The sequence below is a fragment of the Protopterus annectens genome, chromosome 6.part1 (assembly GCF_019279795.1).
Source record: "Protopterus annectens isolate FY-2018-M chromosome 6.part1, PAN1.0, whole genome shotgun sequence".
Taxonomy (NCBI): domain Eukaryota; kingdom Metazoa; phylum Chordata; order Ceratodontiformes; family Protopteridae; genus Protopterus; species Protopterus annectens.
In genome coordinates, this window is record NC_056738.1 from 477,658,451 (window position 1) to 477,681,987 (window position 23,537).

At 39.8% G+C, this 23,537-nt stretch overlaps 1 protein-coding gene across 2 annotated transcripts in view; it reads right to left on the bottom strand.

Annotated features, from left to right (window-relative positions):
- LOC122805640 (heterogeneous nuclear ribonucleoprotein L-like) overlaps positions 1-23,537 on the bottom strand; it is a 427,980-nt gene that overhangs the window by 279,575 nt on the left and 124,868 nt on the right. For both annotated transcript variants that reach the window (XM_044075926.1, XM_044075927.1), the window contains exon 2: positions 15,422-15,526. In XM_044075926.1, the coding sequence (XP_043931861.1) occupies positions 15,422-15,526 (105 nt within the window). The remainder of the gene's footprint in view (positions 1-15,421; positions 15,527-23,537) is intronic.

A 23,537-nucleotide genomic window follows, 5' to 3' on the forward strand; every position in this document is an offset into this window, starting at 1 on the left:
TACAGTGTTAAAAATGAAAGGTGTACTACAGTGTTACAGAGTGTGCTACAGTGTTAAAAATGAACAGTGTACTACAGTGTTACAGAGTGCGCTACAGTGTTAAAAATGAACAGTGTACTACAGTGTTACAGAGTGTGCTACAGTGTTAAAAATGAACAGTGCACTACAGTGTTACAGGGTGTGCTACAGTGTTAAAAATGAACAGTGTACTACAGTGTTACAGAGTGCACTACAGTGTTAAAAATGAACAGTGTACTACGGTGTTACAGAGTGCGCTACAGTATTAAAAATGAACAGTGTACTACAGTGTTACAGAGTGTGCTACAGTGTTAAAAATGAACAGTGTACTACAGTGTTACAGGGTGCGCTACAGTGTTAAAAATGAACAGTGTACTACAGTGTTACAGAGTGCGCTACAGTGTTAAAAATTAACAGTGTACTACAGTGTTACAGAGTGCGCTACAGTGTTAAAAATGAACAGTGTACTACAGTGTTACAGAGTATGCTACAGTGTTAAAAATGAACAGTGTACTACAGTGTTACAGAGTGTGCTACAGTGTTAAAAATGAACAGTGTGCTACAGTGTTACAGAGTGTGCTACAGTGAACATCTAATGCACAGGTACGACTTACATGACAGATGTAAATGATTCAGTATGACAGCAGTGTTCTTTGGCATATATCTTCTGGTGCAGTGGTTAGCATTGTCACCTCACAACAAGAGGTTCTCCAGCTTAATTCTTGGCAGGGGTGCCTTCTGTGTGAAGTCTGTATGCCCTCCCTGTAGTCATGTCTATTTTCTCTGGGTGCTTTGGTTTCGTCTCACATTCCAAACACATGCAACAGGTGGACTGGACACTCTAAACTGGTCATAGGTGAGAGTGTTTGTGCATATGACTGGTACAAATGAACTGCCATGGCATGGCTGGCCACCCAGTGGTGTAAATCTTGGCTCAAGAAGACTGGCACTGCTGAAGTGACACCTCGACCCCATGTGCAAAATGGGAAAAGAGGATGGATGGATCGTTCTTCTGAGGAATAGTTTTGTAATAAGTCTTATATATGCTACATGTTTTTTCAAAATAACACTACTTGTGTATACAGCCTTGGACTTTTTAAGTTATTTTGAGCAAGGGTATAGTAGATAATGTGGATGTGGCCATTATACTTATAGCTAGATGAAAGGTAATGTTTTTTCCTCCTAAAACATTTTATAATGTATAAATCAGTACTGCACAGGTATTCTGATTTATGTAAACCTTAATGAAAAAGCTTTGCAGAAAAGGCAACTGTTCACAAGTTGATATGCTGTAAATTTATTAGAAAATCAGAATCATGAAATAACATTCACTAATATAGTGCATTAAAAATAAAGATGAATGTGTGAGCTTACTGATACACAAACCAATATTACAGTGCATGGACTCTATACATTCTATTTTGCTTTGTACTTTAATACCAGAATAATATTTAAATGTTACAGATTCTTGTCTTTTAGCATTTAACTATGACTGTTCCTTAATGCTTGACTGAAACTAAAATCTTCTCTTTATGACAGTAATTTCTTAATGTATCAAATGACACAAGCATCTAACTGTAATTCTAGTGAGGATCACACAGCAGGAAGCAAGAATCCTTTAATGTATGTAAATTAATCTTGAGATAAGCATCAAAAAGAACAGGAACGCAAACATAAATAAGTAAATAAAAGTCAGATGTGTTTAAATATGCTGTTATCAAGCTTAATGCAAATGCACAAATGCTGTGAGCTGACTTCAGTACCATATTTACTTGTGTGATAAGGGTAAGGGAGTCCAAAAATGCAGAGATGCTGAAAGGGAGAGAAATTCAAGAATGGAATATGTTAAGGAATTTATCACACTATGGCTAGAATTATGAATGAAATGCTTTAGATGCTATGCATTTAAAATAAAGACTGAAAAATGATACTGAATTAGTAAAAATAGAATGTTTACAAAAATATTCTGAAGTATAAAAATTGAATCCCCCCACCCCCCCACCTCACTGGAGGCTACTCCATCTGATTAGTATCTGAGAATGTAACAGACATATAAGGCCACAGCATTTTGTTTCCTGTGTAAAGTCTTTATCTTAATCTCCTGGCAGATGTCACAAGAACATCATTTTCATAGTCTAAGCTGTACAGACATTTGTGTTCATCATTAAATTAAATCTAATACTTACAAACATGTTTGCCTTTCTTGAGTGGCACACCCAATACCTAAGTATTAGAGAAGGATGCCAAAAGAAATGTCTACACCCACAGCATAAAATGAACAATAAACAACCAGTATCAGGTAACCAAAGGACTACTGCCAAGAAGAATATAGAAAAGGGGTTCAACCAATGATGATGGTTGACTCAGAGTCTTGGCATAGCACAGTAAGACTATTTGAACACATTGTACAACATGCAGTGTATGCAGAAAAATAAAAAGAACTGAAAATGGCTGGCTGCACATAAACCTTTAAAACATATGCATAGAGATACTCATGGTAAAGCTGATGTCAGTTTGTAGACGAGAAAGGCAGCAAGGCTCTCTAAATCCTCCAAAAGTGAATCTTCTCCTTTAGTTGAATACCCTGATTTAATGACTGCAACAGTGAAACCACGTAATAAGCATCTGTAGTTGTAACATTAAAATGTATAATTTGCAATTTCTCATTGTGGTGCAAATGTGGGACTTAGAATCTAATTTGGATGCATAATTTAGTGATAAGCTTGAATGAACTCTCTGAGGGAGGGAACGTGCATAAGGATATGGACTGATACAAAGCTGAGAAGGCATTTCTTCAACTCTGTGAGTAGAAACAAGCTAGTGAAGCTGCATATTGGATTATTGCACTGTTTGCACTGTTCATGGGAGCCGTGGAGCAGTAGTAGTGAAGCAGGAAAAACAGCTGATTAAGGTTCGCTTCCTCTGTTATAGAATATATTATTACTCATTGTCTTGGCATTTGCTTTACCGTACAGTTCTTGACTTTAGTCACACCTCAGCAGCATATAAAAGATAAATAATATTGTTGCTTAATATTTTATATTGTATAGCTCTCATTATAGTGAATTTCCTTTCCACATTGATTTCCATGACATGTATCTGTTTATTTTCCCTGAACATCCTGTATATGTATTCTACAGCCACTGCATCTGGTTGGAATTTTTAATACTCTGCCAGGCATAGTGAAGGTAGCTACCAGATATATACCTATGAGTAAAAAATAAGTTATCTGGAATAAAGATAATATAATTAATCTACCTTTTTACTGTGGTGTATTCTATATGTATGGATTTATTATTACAAAGCAAATGCTTGAAGCCTGTAGAACTTTTTCATCTCATTTAACGACTCTGTAGCAGTCAGACCAGTTGATATTAAATGCTTCCTTGTGAACATATGTAGGAAAAGGTAAGGGTAATACAGGAGTGTGGCAGGGCCTTACAGGCTAAATCAGTTCTGATGTAAGCATGTTTTTAAACACAGTCAGTGTGATTCAAAATAAGCCAGTGGACATAATGAAAAATATTTTAAGCTGGGGAAAGAAAAAGGGGATAGCTAAACCATCCAGACAATGAGACTGACCTAACACTGTTGTTTGTGTCGATAAGCTGAACATTCTGTTTAAATGCCATGGGAAAAAAATGAGTATGAAATGGATGTGTGTGTGTGTGTGTGTGTGTGTGTGTGTGTGTGTGTGTGTGTGTGTGTGTGTGTGTGTGTGTGTGTGTTGGTGCACATGTGTGTACATAAGTCTAGTGAGAGAAGCCACGGAATGTAACTCGATACTTAAAAGTATATATTTCCGCAAAGAAAGATCACTAATAAAATTTTATTAAGTAAAATAAGTGTAAGAGGGAAAAAGGTCTAACAAAAGACGCAGAAGAAGTAACAAGTATACCATGTTAGATTACCAGTATATCTCTGGTACAACATACAAAATTCATATAGCTGTGTTACTTAGTAGTCCTTCAAGTGAATACAGATTTTTTCTGCCAGAAGTTAGAATTATGCTTTTTGCTAAAGATTTATTTAATATGAAAATTACATGCTTTATTTGCAAAAACAAAGTAGTAAATAGCTTGTCCGCTCAGCAGTGACATATGCTAGACACTACCCATCTAGACCAGTCTGCCATCTGTAAATTAACACAATTCAACAGAATTCAAGAAGTGCTTAGTTCTTTGGATGCTGTGCCTTTAATTACCTGCAATGCCACTAAAATGTCACTCTCACTACAATGCAAACATCAGCCACTAAATAATATCCTCCTCCCAACAATGTAATTGGACATGATGAATTATGGATCACCTGGATTAGAACATGACATCCCTTCCCATCCTTTGTATTATTACAAAAGGAAGATCTGCATGTAGCTGTAACATATTTACTGGATTTTAAAGGCTTTAGGTACTTCTAGCTGTATATGACTGCAAGCAATTTGAGCAACTCTGAAATTACAGAATATGTAAGTTTATTCAAGCATACACACAAATTGTCACAGTATGCTTGTCTACCAAATAGCAAACTGAATAAATGTGAAATGTGGCTTTATGTAGGCAAAGTTAGGCTATTTAGGCAGTCAAAGCAAATCCACAGTGGTAGAAACATAGCCTATTCTCAAATAATGAAAAACATCCTCTTTCATCTGAGGTCGTTAATGCATGTAACAGTGATGACAGAATTTAATAGATGGATTATTTGTGTTAAGGCACTATAGACTTTCCTTTGCTTTTGCAGTACTTCATTAGATATTGTACAGTATTCTCAGTAAACCATTTTATGTTTACATTTGTTTCTGTCACTGGTGGTAACATGTCAGCATATACAGTAGAGTAGTTTTTACACATAGCCCAGGAACAGCAGCAGACTGGGCAGGGCGTTTATCACCTGACAGAAATGCCCAGTGTTTGCATGCCACTCATGTACAGCCACCACATGACTCACAACAACAGGTGTACATAACTCAAAAGGGCATCTGTTCCACAAACCGTCAGCTTGTCTGAAGCACTAAAGGATTATAAATACACCTGTAAGCTATGCAGGGAATGTGACACTTCAGCAAAGCCTTCAGGTAAGGAAATACTCCTCAAAGAAGGCTCTCTTTTCATTACACATGCATCTGTTTGCACTTGTCGCATCCTAAGAATGCTACAGTTTCAAAGGATAGGTAGCATAACATGACAGTATACACTGCAATGTGAAATACAGAGGTAGTGCGAGAGTTATTTTGTGCAGTGCATTTAGGAGATGAGATAAAGCAGTAGCAATGCTTTACAGAGGCATTGTGTACACTTGTGGGTCATAAACAGTGACAACAGTGCATATTCCCCCCTACACAACAAATGTATAAATGAGCAAACTGCAGAGCGACCAGCAAATAGGAAGGGACTCTGCATGAGAATTAGCCATATTTGGAATCGTATACTACACAAGACATTATTAGTCTGTGCATTTTCAAACCTTTCTAAGGCCAGCCACTAAGCCTTGTTCATTTGTTCTCTCCCTCCTCAAGGAGAGCAACTCAGGATAGAGAAAGAAAGATTTTGAAGTCGGTCATCCGATTATCTACACTAACGTTAATGCTAGCAAGGTGTTATTCTTCTTCACCTGCAGATCGGTTATACATTGGGCTACAAATCTATCATGCTGATGTGTCTTACATGCTGTTGATGAAGGTTTAACTCCTTTAACTGAGTATTTAAAGAACCATTTGTTCTGCAAATGAATAGCAAGTCAAGAAAGGTTAGATCATTAACAGCTCTAAAGGCTATGCACATATCATCACAGAGGAGCCTATAAGAGATTGAAAACACTGACAGGACACCTTTTGTGTCTAGATAAGTGAGTGCCTTAACACCATTGCTCTTTTGTTTTGGAATGTCTGAATTGTCTCATGTAATGTGGAACTAAGCTAGAGGAGGTGCCTTTGGAAACTGAATGCACTGTATAGCCTGTTGCTTGCACTAATCACACCGTGCTGAATAAGCAGTGATATGGCCCTACACCCTAAAAACCCAACAGCACAGCTCAGTATGGAAGGGGATGCAGTACAGTTCAGCGACAGACAGAAACTACATTTTGTGAGTAGCTTAGGCAATGTGGGGAGCACACCTAAATATGGCCAGTTAGAATGCACCTAAAAAGGTTCACCTGAACCATAAATTTTGTCACATACATATTAATGAATGGTGCAGTTAGCATGTACCTTGGTCTGCAAATTCCCCTTGACATCTGAACAACACAGCATTATACAATATCCTGGTCTTGATGTTGTTCACTGAGGAGACAGCATCCTATCTTAAAAAGGAGTGAAGTAAAACAGCCATATTGAATGTGTGCATAACTGTGTTCTCAACTCATGCATGCAAATTCAAACATAAACAGGATAGTAGTCTGCTTGTATTAAGGTAAGTAAGAGGACAAGGGTTAGGCCCTATAGTTTATACGGTTGGAGAAGTGCAAACTTTGGTTTCCCTACATAAACATTTTACGTAAGCTAGTAGTGATTTGTGCCTAAGACATTACGTGACATCTGAAAATTTCTACAGTGAATACAAATCCCTACAAAAAACAGTTCACGAAGCACATGGCACTTAGCATATCTCTGCAGAGTGGAAGATGGAAGAATTAAAGATAAAGCAGAGAAGTGTGTGTGTGTGTGTGTGTGTGTGTGTGTGTGGGTGTGTCTATATATATATATATATATATATATATATATATATATATATATATATATATATATATATATAAATACACACACAGACACACAGATATATTTCTATATATAGGTTTCATTCAAGCTGTTGACAAGCTGACTTGTCGAACTTCTAAAAAGCTGGTACAACTGATCAAAAATCAGCCAACGAATGTACTGGCTTTTACTGCTGTGCAAGATCACAATGCAGTGGGGATTAGAGAAGTTAACTTTGCCCCCACTGTACTGCAATGTCTGAGTTAGTATATATAATTAGCAGGGGGTATGGGGGGTGCAGGGGAGTTCCCCCCTGCAAAAATGTAGATGTATTTTTTGTTCGAATCTGCTTGATTCAATTCATTGACTGTTAGAATCTTTGTGATTTGAACAGTTTTGAGTGTGTGATTGGAGTTCTGTATTTGAATAGTCTGACCACCAGTCATACACTCATACATACACACACATACGTATATCAGTCCATACAAGTTTTGGTACCCTGATGAATAATGTGAGATAGTTGGAAATTTAACTCAAATATAACACTGTTTTGAAGTTGGTTATTAAAGATTTATTCCAGGGTGGAGGAATGATAAAGGACAAGAGAAAGTCAATCACGAGTGAACTGATGAGGGTTAGTGACTACTGTCCAATATCCTTACATGCTGATGTTTTAATATTTCCAGAATGTAGGAATTTTGAAGCTAATCCCCTGAAAGATGCCTCTAGGGGAATTATCCCAGTACTTGAATGATGTGCATTATGATCAAACAATACATTTGAACCTATAAATGGGATAGAGGTCTAGAATCCAAAAGAGACACTTAACTACTAACTTAGCAAGATGTTATGGCACCATTGAAGAAGTGGGTGCCACCATAAAATTAATGACACGGTGAACCTAAATATGGCCAGTTAGAATGCGCCTAAAAAAGTTTACTTGAACCATAAATTTTGTCACATACATATTAATGAATGGTGCAGTTAGTATGCACCTTGGTCTGCAAATTTCCCTTGACATCTGAACAACACAGCATTATACAATATCCTAGTCTTGAACTCAGAACTGGTGCAACCAGACAGGAGGAGAAGGTAACCTCGCAGACCACAAATCCAGTCTCACATAGTCCTACCACAACAGCAAACCAAACACATAAACACACAAAAACATACTCGGAGGCTCTAAATAAAAATCTGCCTAAGCAGCAGAGACCCCCAAAGCAGACATCCAAGCAAACACTACCCGAAAACAAAACACATACAACACAGCTCACAAAGTCAGTGTGCCAAACAGTCACAGCCCTTAAGACTAAATAACACACCTGATACACTTGTAATAGGTGACTTAGTCAGATACACGGACATCCCATTCGCCAGGCTGAACAAAGAGAAGATCACAGTGAGCTGCCTGTTGGGTGCTAGGATCTGCCACATAACACAAGCACTCAGGTCACTCCAAAGCAAGTACAAATATGACTCAGTCATTGTCCATGCTGGTGTGAATGACCTGAGACGTACCTCCCTGAACTACATGAAAAGAGACATAGAGGAGCTCTCTGATCTTGTAGCCCAGGCTGGTATGACTCTGACCTTGAGCAGCATCTTACCCTCATCCAGAATGATGCCACAGTATAAAGACAAAATGATCAATTTTATCAATTGGCTAAAATTTTGGTGTCGTTCAAAGGGGATCCAGTGTCTGTCAGCCTGGGAAGACATGCTCGACAAGCCACGTTGCTTCGCTAGGGACAGCTTGCACCTGTCACCCCTGGGCTTTCAGATATTGGCAAAGGCTCTTGCCACCCCCATAGTGCCTTTTTTGGCAAGGCTCAAAAGACAAACCCACCTCCATAGACAACACAATGGATGAGAAACTAAGGGTAATGCTGCTCAATGCCAAAAGTCTTAACCTCAAGATGCACTCACTCGAAGCCCTCCTCAGTATGGAGAGCATCGATACCTGTGCAGTGACAGAAACCTGGTTCAAGGCTCCAGAGAGCATCCCAGCACTACCAGGTTATACCTCATATCATGCTTTTCACCCCCAAAACTCGGACTGAACCATAAAAGGAGGGGGAGTATCCATATTCGTCAAAGATACCCACACCTCCAGGTTAGTGGCATTGCACGAGGAATCGGAGACCATCCATGTGCAACTAACAGTGGGCAAAACTGCTTTTCAGTTTGTAGCATGTTATAGACCACCCTCTCAAAAACAGGAATCCCACTCAGCTTTCCTGAGATCACTGTAGAATATAAAAATCTCTCCAAACATCATTATATTGGGTGACTTCAACTACCCAAACATCGACTGGGAGCACTACTCAAGCCCCAACAGCCTAGCCCAGAGGTTCCTAGAATTTATAAACTCAAATGCTATGGAACAACTTGTCACCACTCCCACAAGAGGGGAAAACATACTGGACCTGGTCATCACCAACATGGGGACTCTATGCTCCATACCAGAGGTATACCCCTCATTGGTAAGAACTGACCATAAAGTAATCTCACTGGATATCCACATCCTGACCCCGCCCCCAACGCAGAAAACCACAGTGAAAAACTTAAAAGCGAACTTCACACTTCTCAAAACTGAGGTGGAATCCTTCAAGGCCCCCGGACCAGTGGAAACTACGGCCAAAGCTGCAGAATCCTTTGTAAATGCATTCTATGGACACCTCCAGGAATGTATGGATCATGCTATCCCAAACAAAACCAAGACCCAATCATCCAAAAGCGGGCATCCAGTCTGGTGGACCCCAGCCATAAATAAGCTGTACAACAGAAGGAGGAAGCTACTACATGATAGAGCAAAATCCCTAAAAGGGAAAGCATCTCTGATCAGTACTAGCAAAAAACTACATTCCTCATAAAATCCACCAAGGCCAGCTTCGAGAAAAAAATTGCACAGGACTCTAAAGAAAATCACAAGGCTTTCTTTAATTATGTTAGGAACCTGAGTGGAAACTCCCAGATATGCTCAGAGTTGATCCAAAATGACAAAAATACACTGAACCCACAGACATTGCCAACATCCTGGCAGACAGATTCAGTGTAACCCCCCCCCCCCCCCAAAAGAGCAAATAACTATCCCAGCAGAGTGCAGCCTCCCTAACATCTCAGATGCTCAGTTGAAAGATACCCTCTCCAAAGCAAAAAACACAGCATCAATGGGACCTGACGGTGTCCCGAGTTGCGCCCTACATGAACTCCAAGAAGAGCTAAACCCTCACATAAAGCTGCTGTTTAATTTCAGCCTTACCACAGGTTATGTACCCAAAGAATGGTGTACAGCAACAGTGGTCCCACTCCACAAAGGTGATGCCTCCACGGACCCTGGAAACTATCGCCCCATAAGCCTGACTAGCCTGGTCTGCAAAGCTATGGAAAGGATCATCATGGAATTCATAAACAAAGACATTGAGGACCTACAGACACTGGATCCTACCCAATTTGGCTTTGTTAAGGGCAGATCCTGCCTCTTGAACCTAGTCGACTTCTTTGAAACAGTCACCAAGGCCATTGATGAAGGGAAGGTAGTCCACACAGCCTACCTGGACCTCGTAAAAGCCTTCGACACAATACCCCACTTGGGCATCATAGATAAGCTCTCCAGCTTAAATATAACCCCCTATGTCATAAGATAGGTTTCAAACTGGCTCAAGAACAGAACCCATATGGTCAGAATTGCTGGAGCCATGTCAGACTCAAAACCAGTTACAAGTGGCGTCCCACAAGGCTCAGTCCTTGGACCCCTCTTGCTCGGTATATATTTTTCTGAGGTACAGGCTAACATGGGAGGACTGTGGTTGACCAAGTTCGCAGATGACTGCAATTGGGCACCATAATTGACTCTCCAGCTGACACAAGCATCCTTCAAAAGGGACTCACAGAGATGAATAACTGGTGCCAGAGCCATGGCCTAGAGCTAAACGCCAAAAAGTGTATAGTCATACCCTTTGGCAAAAACAAAGTACCCACAAATTACCACATAGGTGGTAATCCATTAAGTACGGAAGAAGTAATTAGGGACCTGGGGACCCAAGTTGATAGTAATCTCTCCTTTGACAACCACATTGCCAAAGTGGTTAGAAAAACCTTCTATATAGCCCACCTTATCATGAAAGGATTCACATCTAGATCAAGGGAGGTCATAGTGCCCCTTTATTCATCCCTCATAAGGCCCATAATAGAATACAATGCCCCATTTGGGATGTACCTTACCAGACACCTGCAGCAACTAGAAAGACCCCAAAAGTACCTCACAAAGATGATAAAGGGACTCAAACAGATGCCATATGCTGCTCGGTTAAAGAAACTCCAGCTATACTCAGTAGCATACCGCCTACTTAGAGGTGATCTGTGCCTGACGTATAAAGCCATGTCAAACCAGGACTTAATGGACATGCTCCACCTCAGAAAATCCAAATTCCTTAGAGCTACACGCTCGAGGGACTTAAACCTCAGCACAGAAATAAATAGGACATGCTGGAGGGACAGATTCATAACCCAGAGGCTCCCTTCGCTCTGGAATAGAATCCCAGTCCATGTTAGGCAGAGCCCCTCACTGTCTCTCTTAAAGATGATGGGAGATCATAGGTTTACCCCGGGGATTACTTCTGTGTCACTACTAGACAGAGGTACAGTAAACTAACCTAAAAAAAGGGCACAGAAAACTCAATTCAATGGGTGGCAATAGCCAAACACACTCTGGCTAGGCTTATAAATGCCCTAGGGCAGATAGCCTAGTATGAACCTATGAACCTATGGTCAAAAGGCATTTCTCTATGTCCTGCAATTTCCTGAAGTGTGGACAGTGACAGTGCAGGTGACAGACTTGAGCCCTGCAGCAATATTTTGACTTGACTAAGAAGTAATGGTCAAGAAACATGTATTCTAAGACAAACTAAGTGACCTCTCCTTTAGGAGCAGGAAAGAATAACATCACACAAAGTAACTGCATCAAAGACGTCCAGCTTTCTGTTCATACATGCACAATGTTATCAATGGATAGTAGCAGGCACAGTCTGTTAAACAGCTAAGCCCTTCCGTAGTACAAAATAGTAGGAAGAGCAAAATATCCCAATCAGATGGAACAAGTATCTGGTAACAGGTTCCGCTGGTATTGACAAAAAAAAAATGAGTGTTAACACATTTACAGAATAAAAGTGCAAAAAAATATATATGCATCGTATTAAATAGAACAAGACTTTAAACATTTGAATATAGAGAAATATATGGTTGAATTTATATATATGTGGAGGAACATAACATTAGTTAGGAAATTAAGTATGGAGAATCATTTAGGCAAATTAGTACATAGATAGCAATACTTCTGTGGTGAGAGTTGCAGCTAGGAATGCAACTACTTATAGAGAAGTGTTGTTAGAAGGGATATGTTAACAGAGTTAGCACGTACAGCCAAATTGTAGAAGTAATGCTACGTTAATAATTTACCTGGAGTGTTACATGTGCAAAGCCCAGATTCAAATAAGTGTCTTTTGAGAGATATTTTGAAATGATTAAGCTTAGTTAAAGAGAGTTGCCTGCTGTACTGGATACTTTGGTTACTTGGAGTAAGTGTTTGTTAGATGATCGAAGACTACGAATGGTAGAGTAGCATTGTAGAAGATTTTTTAGGGAAGGTATATTGTCAGGATTGTGCATTATTTTGTGAGCCATTATTAACTGGTTATCGTTCATAATATCAGGTAGTTCCAACCAACATAATTTAACTAAACATTATCATAGGTTAATACCAAACTGATTCCACCTTTTCTTTGAACAAGAAGAGGGTGGATGGTGTTACACAGCTTAGCAACAAATCCATAATCAGATACCACCGCTTATTCTTATAATAACTGGTATTATAAAGATTGTGGGTAGCCGCGGTGGTGCAGCGGTTAGCATTGCCACCTCACAGCAAGAGGTTCTCTGGTTCGATCCTCGGCTGGGGTGCCTTCTGTGCAGAGTCTGCATGTCCTCCCTGTGGTTGCATGGGTTTCCTCCAAGTGCTCCGGTTTTCTCTCACATCCCAAAGACATGCTGTAGGTGGATTGGACACTCTAAATTGGCCCTAGGCATGAGTGCCTGCATGTGTGTGCCTTCTGTGGAAGGTCGGGCGCCGGGCTGGCAACTCAACACTGTAAAACTCCACTGCCAATCATGAGCAGACAGGTCATCCGCTGTGGTGACCCCTAAATGGGAAAAGCCAGAAGAAGATATTATAAAGATCGTATCAGCTTATAGCCAGCGTAAATAGTTTAAGTTGCACTTGTGGACAATACAAAAACAGTGATAAAAGTATGCCCTGAACTGGGATAAATAATGAGACAAATACTATTTCAAAACGTCAAGCACAAATTTATATTCCATTTCCTTAAGTAACACACAGGAAGACAACTTTATTCCACCAGTGGAAGAAAGGCCTGCATTTCCTACTTAAAGATGATGCAATATCTCAATACCAGATTAAAATTGGTGGGTTTTCTAAATGAAAACATACACAGTTGGAGGGAGAGCTTTATAGGAATGTTGTATAACCAATATCCCCTAACCAACCCTTGGCCAGGATAGCTGGCTAGATATAAATAGATGCAATCCATAGAGTATCTGCAAGGAGAGAACTTAGACAAATGGAGACTGCGTATGTCATAAGTGACAATTTAATTAAGATGTTTCGAGTTAAATATATATGTATATATTTATTAACTGAGTTGATGTGCTGACCCTTTCTAGCTACTTTTTTCTAGCTTCTGATTGAAACTTTTACCTTAACTAGCTTCCAAAAGGTTTTCTGGCTACACCCTTTTCTAGACTGTAATGATTCCAAATGGCTCTTCCTCTGATTTAGGTGATCCCATCTCCTTTTTTTAAGGTAACTGGCCAAATTCTCTGTAGGAGCTCTACACCATTACAGCAATGGTGACAGAGCTGCCTTGTTCTTTTTTAAAATGTGCATTTTCTGCCCTTGACTTGAATGAAGGTGGAGTCTTTTCAGATGGACATTCCTAGTCAACAAATGCCATAAATAAATAAATGTTGTGCAATTACATACATGAAGAATTGCACAGTAAGGAGTATAATGCAACATTAACATAGCTTACTATAAATAATATGTTCATGAGGAGCATATACAACTAACATGATTACTGCATTTACATAAAATTGTTAGAGTATATTTATAGATTTATAACATATATGAAATGGACAGGATGCCTTTATAGACAGTTATATATTATACATATATAACATTATTTATATTAATATTTATTTTTCAAAAAAGTAATTTGAGCACTGAGAATATCAGAGGTTGAGTTTACTAGCAGTATGCCTGGAGAGATGTTTATACGTCTGCTAGCTGCTACCCACTTGTGAATGCTGCTCTAAAACTATGTATCACACTGCCACATATATGTGTGTGGAAATGAAATTATAAGTTACAGCTGATTGTTATCAGACCTGAAATCCAGAAGGTGCTCAGGTGGGGATTTATGGGCATATACAGTTATGCAGTGCAATGTATCATTGGTGGAATGAGGGGTTGCCCTTATCAGGCTGAGGAAGGAATCCACTGATTTATACTAGATTGTGTTGTTTCCTCTTGGCATGGACAATCACCCAGAAGATACAGGCATTACCTGTGAAACCACAAGGCTGAGGCTCTAAACAGGAAATGTTGTACATCCCACAGTGGCCCTGTACCTTTTGAGCACAGATGTTGTGACCCACAGTCCTGCATATGACACAGGTAGCCACATGATACAAGGGTTGTATGTGTAGGACCACAGAAACCCTGGTACCAACAGTAAATACAGTCTACATTCCAATTGTCAGAAACAAGCTGTTTGTTATCATTTGTGTACTGTCTACAATGCATGAGAGGCAGTGTTTCTATGTACTATAAAATACCTTTCAATTAGACATGAACCTTGACTGCTTGCCACATGAACCTTGACTGCTTGCCACATTATGTACCTGTACTACCAGTTCTCTGAGTCAATCCTTTACAGGCAAGCATATACATAGGACAGTACTGACACATCCTTGTGTCCACATACATTCTGCACTAATTTGGAAGAGATTCAAGGTACACTATTGTTAAGTCCCCCATAAGCACCATCACTATTGTCACACTGATAGCAACGTGTGGTAGAAAAAATTGCCATGTTTCTGAATTGCAACATTCCTCTTACTAACAGCAGTCAAACATCTCAGGTGTGCTGCTAATGGCAATGTGTAATGGCAAGGAATCCCACTGAAGAAAAAAAAACTGTCAGCATATCTCTGATTGCAGCCGACATATCATTGATTGCAGCTAAAGCTATCTTGTGTAGTTACTGCAAGCATATTTCATGTCTCTCAGCCTGTGTCTAAGGATATGGTGAGATACAAGTGCTGACTACAGACCTCTGACCATAGTCCACAACAGTCAGTAAACTACACGTAACATCATTATCTGAGAGTGTGTTGTGGTATGCAGCTGTATTGCCTCCCCACCCCAGAATTTTCATTAGCTACACTGCTGTACTGCAGGGAAATAATAGAATGGATACATGCCACCCAAGGGGTATGTGTCCGCTGGTTCTAGCCAAAGATTGCGGCTATGGTGTGGAGATGCATAGCTACAAACCATTTATTGAGACAAACATTAGCACACAGGTGAATGTGTAAGGTGAGATTACGTCATGCATACAGTGATGAAAGACATACCCCCTTCTGCTGTGGTGGTGTCAGTGCTGTTCCTCTGTGGGTGCCGTTCTGTAACATTCCTGGTAATGGCTTGCTTCTGCATGTTCTCTCCACTCCCAAAAGTGCCTGTAAAGTATATATGCAGTGAATATAGTAGGTGGTACACATAAAGTATAGAACATGTACAGAACATTTTTAAGGATATAATCCATAGGCTCTGACAAGGAATTTCATACCTGTCAGCACTGTCCACCTATCTTGAAATACAATTCTTGTCCTAGGTATTCTTTGTTACAGTGAGGAAAGCTCATAATGCAAGAAATAGTCAACATGAGTGAGTGCGCAGATGCATGCAACATCTTTGTGTGTGTGTGTGTGTGTGTGTGTGTGTGTGTGTGTGTGTGTGTGTGTATATCCAAACTGTGAAATGCCTAGTAAGCTAGTGGTACAACACTACAGTTTACAGGTATTTACACAGTAGTTTTTTTCACAAAGCAGCATTACATCCAGCACCTAATTTTCAGCACTTAGTGGAAGTCAAAGTTCAAGAAAAAAGAAAACTCTGCATTTGGGATTATGATGTCCTGATCAGAGGTCCCTTAGTTCTTCAGCCAAAGCTATCTGATGTGCCAGTATTTTCTTATACATCTTAAATGAATGGCTAATCATGCTGCCAAAATATTATCATAACACATGATTACTGAATGCATTGATGTGGTCATTAGCGATATTGTCACTAAGGAATAACAACTCAAGTCTGAAATGATAAGTCACCTATAACAGGACATCATTCTGCTTTATAAAGCTGCCCTTGCAGCATCTGCATAGTGAACAAAGTACTGCTCTGTATATACGCTGCCTCTTATAACTCCATTATCATCATCATCATCATCATCAATCTCTCTTTCCCATTTGCTGTCTGGCATTGTTGCATCATTGCAGTTGTTGCCGTCTTGATTCACTGCATCTCTCCTACCTTCTTCGCCAAGCGTGCCCCACTGTCTCAGGTCTTGTCTCACACAATCCCACTAGCTCTATACTGGATGCCTTCATTTCCTCTTGTCTTGGTCCTCTCTGTCCCAAATCCTCTTCACCAGAGATTGTCTTCTGCTTTTCTGCATGTGTCTGAACCACTGTAATCTAATCTCTTAGATCTTCTATGCAATTGGAGCTACACAGACTTCTGCTGAGATGTCCTCATTTCTTCACCAGTCCCACAGCATTTATCCTTCCACTCATCTCAGGCACTTCATCTCCATCACCTCTAGCTTCCTCAGCTGCTCCGCCTTTACTGCCCAGGTTTCTGTACCATACAGTAGTGCTTGGTTGCAGCATTGTTTTCAGTACCTTACTTTTCAGTTTCTTTCACATCCTTCTGTTCTATACTACCCCTGACAGTTCATGCCAGTTGGCTGCAGCCCCTCTGATTCTAGCTTTCACCTACTCATTCAGACTTCCCTTCTCCTCTACCACCCCTCCCAGATACTTGAAGCTATTTATCTGTTCCATTATCTTCCTGTCTATCTCAATTCTCGGCTTCTTCTGATTCCCCCATTTGCAGCCATTACAACAGTCTTATCTGTAACTCACTTTCATCCCACATGCCTTCACTTTTGCATTCCATTCCTCTATCCTTTGCTGATGTTCTTGCTCAGAGACTGCCTGTAATGCCACATCATCTGCAAACAGCAGTTTTGTTGATCTTTCCACTCTGACATGTTTGTTAATGTAGTCCATCACCAGTATGAACACTAGTGGGCTCAGAGGTGAACCCTGATTCACACCTACTCACAATGGGAAGTCCTCTGTGGAGCTGAACACTTGCCATATTTGAGTTACTGGGTCCTTGTACACACCCTGCACTAATCCCACTAGTATATCTGAGACTTCAAACCACCCCTGGACTGCCTAAATCAGCTTTCTTGTGACCTTGTCATATGCCAAGTCTAGTAATTCCCAGTTGGACTCTCTCCTCCTCTCTAGCTTCTTCTCAGATATTTGTCTCACTGCAAACATCAGGTCAGTTGTGCTGCATCCTGATCTAAATCCAAACTGCTCATCTCCCGTCTTCTGTTACTCTGCATATTAATTTATCAATCACCCTCTCCAGACTGCTGATGTAGTGATTGGGATTATGATGTCCTGATCAGAGGTCCCTTAGTTCTTCAGCCAAAGCTATCTGATGTGCCAGTATTTTCTTATACATCTTAAATGAATGGCTAATCATGCTGCCAAAATATTATCATAACACATGATTACTGAATGCATTGATGTGGTCATTAGCGATATTGTCACTAAGGAATAACAACTCAAGTCTGAAATGATAAGTCACCTATAACAGGACATCATTCTGCTTTATAAAGCTGCCCTTGCAGCATCTGCATAGTGAACAAAGTACTGCTCTGTATATACGCTGCCTCTTATAACTCCATTATCATCATCATCATCATCATCAATCTCTCTTTCCCATTTGCTGTCTGGCATTGTTGCATCATTGCAGTTGTTGCCGTCTTGATTCACTGCATCTCTCCTACCTTCGCCAAGCGTGCCCACTGTCTCAGGTCTTGTCTCACACAATCCCACTAGCTCTATACTGGATGCCTTCATTTCCTCTTGTCTTGGTCCTCTCTGTCCCAAATCCTCTTCACCAGAGATTGTCTTCTGCTTTTCTGCATGTGTCTGAACCACTGTAATCTAATCTCTTAGATCTTCTATGCAATTGGAGCTACACAGACTTCTGCTGAGATGTCCTCATTTCTTCACCAGTCCCACAGCATTTATCCTTCCACTCATCTCAGGCACTTCATCTCCATCACCTCTAGCTTCCTCAGCTGCTCCGCCTTTACTGCCCAGGTTTCTGTACCATACAGTAGTGCTTGGTTGCAGCATTGTTTTCAGTACCTTACTTTTCAGTTTCTTTCACATCCTTCTGTTCTATACTACCCCTGACAGTTCATGCCAGTTGGCTGCAGCCCCTCTGATTCTAGCTTTCACCTACTCATTCAGACTTCCCTTCTCCTCTACCACCCTCCCAGATACTTGAAGCTATTTATCTGTTCCATTATCTTCCTGTCTATCTCAATTCTCGGCTTCTTCTGATTCCCCCATTTGCAGCCATTACAACAGTCTTATCTGTAACTCACTTTCATCCCACATGCCTTCACTTTTGCATTCCATTCCTCTATCCTTTGCTGATGTTCTTGCTCAGAGACTGCCTGTAATGCCACATCATCTGCAAACAGCAGTTTTGTTGATCTTTCCACTCTGACATGTTTGTTAATGTAGTCCATCACCAGTATGAACACTAGTGGGCTCAGAGGTGAACCCTGATTCACACCTACTCACAATGGGAAGTCCTCTGTGGAGCTGAACACTTGCCATATTTGAGTTACTGGGTCCTTGTACACACCCTGCACTAATCCCACTAGTATATCTGAGACTTCAAACCACCCCTGGACTGCCTAAATCAGCTTTCTTGTGACCTTGTCATATGCCAAGTCTAGTAATTCCCAGTTGGACTCTCTCCTCCTCTCTAGCTTCTTCTCAGATATTTGTCTCACTGCAAACATCAGGTCAGTTGTGCTGCATCCTGATCTAAATCCAAACTGCTCATCTCCCGTCTTCTGTTACTCTGCATATTAATTTATCAATCACCCTCTCCAGACTGCTGATGTAGTGTGACAGGAGCTTGATACCTCTGGACAGCCCACAGTTGTGGATGTACCCCTTGTTCTTGTACAATGGTACTGGCATGCTTATTCTCCAGTCATCTGAGATATGCCTTTCTCAGGGGCCATTTCTCACCTATCTCTCAACATCAAAATCGCCATCTGCTGTGACCTTATCTGAGCCTGATGCTTTACCTGAATTTATTTTCCTTAGTGCTGTTCATTCCTTCTACTAGGGTAGGCTCTTCCTCTTCTTTCATTATAGGCTGTGTCTGGGGTAGTACAGCTTCTGTGGGGTCTCTTCATTTGGAAGATACTGAAAAAACTCCTTCCATCTGCCTTTGATGTACTGTGGACTATTGAGCCGTGTGTTACTAGCATTCCTTATGATGTCCAATGACTGTCAATTTCTGTCCTTGCCTTGCAAACTGATCTTCCAAGTCACTTGCAAGAAGCTGGTAGAGTGCCTCTGATGCCTTGTTTGCTATTGCAACTCCTCTTTGCTGCCCAACCAGCAATCCTTCTTAGCCTAGCCTTTATTTTCTCTCACTTTTTCTTGCACTCCTTTTGTTACATGAATTCCTGGACTTCTGCATACCATCACCAGCCTTCATTATATATCTTATTTCCATACCTGGCTTGGTCACAAATCTGTTCTGTAGTCCTCACACATTCTCTTTTGAGACACTGCCATTCTTCTTCAACTCAACCTATTTCCTCTTTTTCCTGAGGTGCTAGTGGCTTGAGTAATTCCTTGTGCACCTGTTCTTTCTCTCTGCGGACACCTTGCAGGTCTTCAGCGTAGTCTGTTTTAACACTAGAGCCTTTTCTGAACCCTGCTTGCAGCTGATGGGGGCAACTATTGGTTCAAGCTGTGGTCCTACTGTTCCACTGAGGATGACTTTGTAATCACTGATTGTATCTCAATGCTCTTTCCTTACTAGGAGAAAGTATACCAGAGTTGCAAGTTGGCCACTCTTGTATCTGACTTTCTCTCTTGCTGAACCATGTGCTGGCCACCACACAGATGTCTAGAATGGCTTGCCCTTCTTTATCCCTGTTGCTGCACCCATGTGGACCCAGGCAGTCCACATAACCTTTTCTGTCTGTCCTAACGTGTCTATTCAGGTCACCCATTATCAATTGTAATTCCTGTAGTCCTTTTCTACCATATAACACCATCTGAGATCATCTATATCATAGCACATGCAGTCCCATATAAAACATCATCTGACATAACCTGTATTATAGCTCTTACTGTTGCATATAACATAATTTCACATAATTTATATTACAGCAAATGCAGTTCCATATAACATTATATGAAGTAATCTTGGGTTGCAGATAAAGCAGTCCCCAAAACATCATATGAAGCAAACTATATCACAACTTCCCATATAACGTCATCTGACATAATCTGTTTCACAGCTCATCCTGTCGCATATAATGTCATCTGACATAATCTGTATCACAGCTCATGTTGTCCCATAATTTGACATAATCCATATCACAGCTCAAACTGTCCCATATAATGCCATCTGACATAATCTGTACCACAGATCATGCTGTCATGTAATGTCATCTGACAATCTGTATTGCAGCTCATGCTGTCCCATAATCTGACATAATCCATATCACAGCTCATGCTGTCCCACATAACACCTTCTGACATAATCTGTATCAAAGTGCATGCTGTCCCATATAACTGTATCACACGATATTCTGTCCCATATAACATCATATGAAATAATACATATCAGAGATAATGCTATCCCATATAACATCATCTGACATAATCAGATGACATTACACAAGACGGCATGAGCAGTGATAAACATTATTTCAAACAGTGTTTTTGGGATAGCATGAGATGTGATATATATTATGACAGATGGTGTTAAATGGGGCAGCATTAGCTGCAATACAGATTTTGTCAGATGATTTTACATGGGACAGCAAAACTTGTGGTACAGATTATTTCATATGACATTATATGTGACAGCATGAGCTGTGATAGAGATTATGTCAGGTGTCATCACACAAGACAGCATGGGTGGTGATAAAGATTATTTCAAATGGTGTTGTTTCAGATAGCATGAGATGTGATACAGATTATTTATATCATGTGATGCCATAAGAGACAGCATGAGCTTTGATACAGACTATCTCATATGACATTATTTGGGACTGTGTCAGCCATGATACAAACTATGTCAGATCATAATAGATGGGTCAGCATGAGCTGTGATGCATATTATTTTTATATAACTTTATATGGGACAGTTTAGAGCTGATTCAGGTTATTTCATATGTTATATCCGACAGTTTAGAGCTGATGCGGGTTATTTCATAAGACTTTATATGGGACAGCATGGCTGTGATATAGATTATGCCTGATGACATTAAATGGGACAGCATTAGCTGTGATACAGACTACGTCAGGTGATGTTATATAGAAAGCATGAGCTCTGATACAGATTAATACAGATTATGTTAAACGGGACAGAGTTGGACTTTCTCCATAGAGATATGTAGGCTAGGTGTAAAATGACCCACAAAGGCAATACTTACTTACATATGAAAAAATAAGGATCTGACATAGCTTGTATCACAATTGATACAGTCCCAAATCAAATCATATGAGATAATCTGTATCAAAATTTATGCTGTTCCATACAGCATCATATGAAATAAAATAATCTGTATCATACCTCATGCTGTTCTATACAATGACATTTGAAATAATCTTTATCACTGCTTATGCTGTTCTATATAATGTCATCTGACATAATCTGTCTCACAGCTCATGATCTCCCATATAACGTCATTTCACATAATCTGCATCACAGCTCATGTTGTCTCGTATAACGTCCTCCAATATAATCAGTATCACAGCTCATGCAGTCCCATATAATGTCATATGAAGTAACCTGTGTCACAGCTCATGCTGTCTCAAATAATGTTACATGAAATTATATAAATAATCTGTATCACACCTTATGCTGTCCCAAATAATGTTACACGACATCTGTATCACACCTTATGCTGTCTCAAATAATGTTACATGAAATGATATAAATAATCTGTATCACACCTTATGCTGTCCCAAATAATGTTACATGAAATTATATAAATAATCTGTATCACACCTTATGCTGTCCCAAATAATTTTACATGAACTGATAAAAATAATCTTATCACACCTTATGCTGTCCCAAATAATGTTACATGAAATGATATAAATAATCGGTATCACACCTTATGCTGTCCCAAATAATGTTACATGAAGCATCATCTGACATCAGCTGTATCACAACCCTTGCTGTCCTATATAAAGTCATATGAAATAATCTGTATCACAGCTTTTGTTGTCATAGGATCATAGGAAGTTACTAGGCTAATGGCCCTAGGGCCCTTACAAGACTAGCCAAGTTCTACCCTTATTTCCATGATTAGCACCTACTGCCCCTGTCCAACAGGTGAAACCCCTGGGGTTAATTTACGGTGACCCATCCAATCATCCAGACTGCGTTTGAAAAGGGCCATTGAGGTGGTCTGTTTGTCATAAATTGGGAGTCTGTTTCAAAGTGTGGTAACTTCTGGGAGATAAATCTGCCCCTCCAGCAGGTTCTATTAATGTCACATACCAAATTAAGGCCTTTAGAGTGAGTAATATATAAAAATATAACTGTGGGCTTTTACTCCCTGTAGTAAATATACATAACTCATAACACCCAAAGGGTGAAAAAGCTTACCCGTGTCAGCATATAGCCTTCAACAGTGCTACCTAGCTTAACATATTGCAAACAATTTATATACCATAACATCCAATTAGTGCACCACATAAATAACCAATCACAATTGTTCATTAAGTCCTGGAGGGAATAAGGCTCCTAATTTAATTATCCACATCCATTCCTTAAAGTTCAAAAAACAATGCAAATCCTCTTGTGATGTATTTTGCTTATAAATTCTATCTATGATAGTAAACCTGAATATAGCAGAAGGATGTTTCAACTGATGTTTATATAAGGCATTTGTTATTCTGTGGCATTTAACATCACTCATATGTTCCAATATTCTAAGTTTGAAAGGGTGAGAAGTTTGCCCTACGTAAAAGGCAGAACAAGTACAATTTACTAAGTAAATTACCCAATCACTGCCACAGTTACCAAAAACTTAAATGTCATACACTTTGGAACAATTGAAAGTAGTAAAAGAACTTTGTTTAGGAACCATCTTACAAAACCTGCAGTGTCCACATGAAAAACAACCCATTAAAGAGCCCCCTTCTAGTCTGGTTTGTATCATATTCTGAACTACTTTATTTTCCTTTTTGTAGTGGTTGAACCAACCACCCATGTTTTTTTTTTTCTCTCCTGTAACTAAACCTACATCTAAGTGGTAAAAATGTAGCTAATCTATCCTCCATGTGCAAACTTCCCAATGTTTATGTATAATTTGTTGCA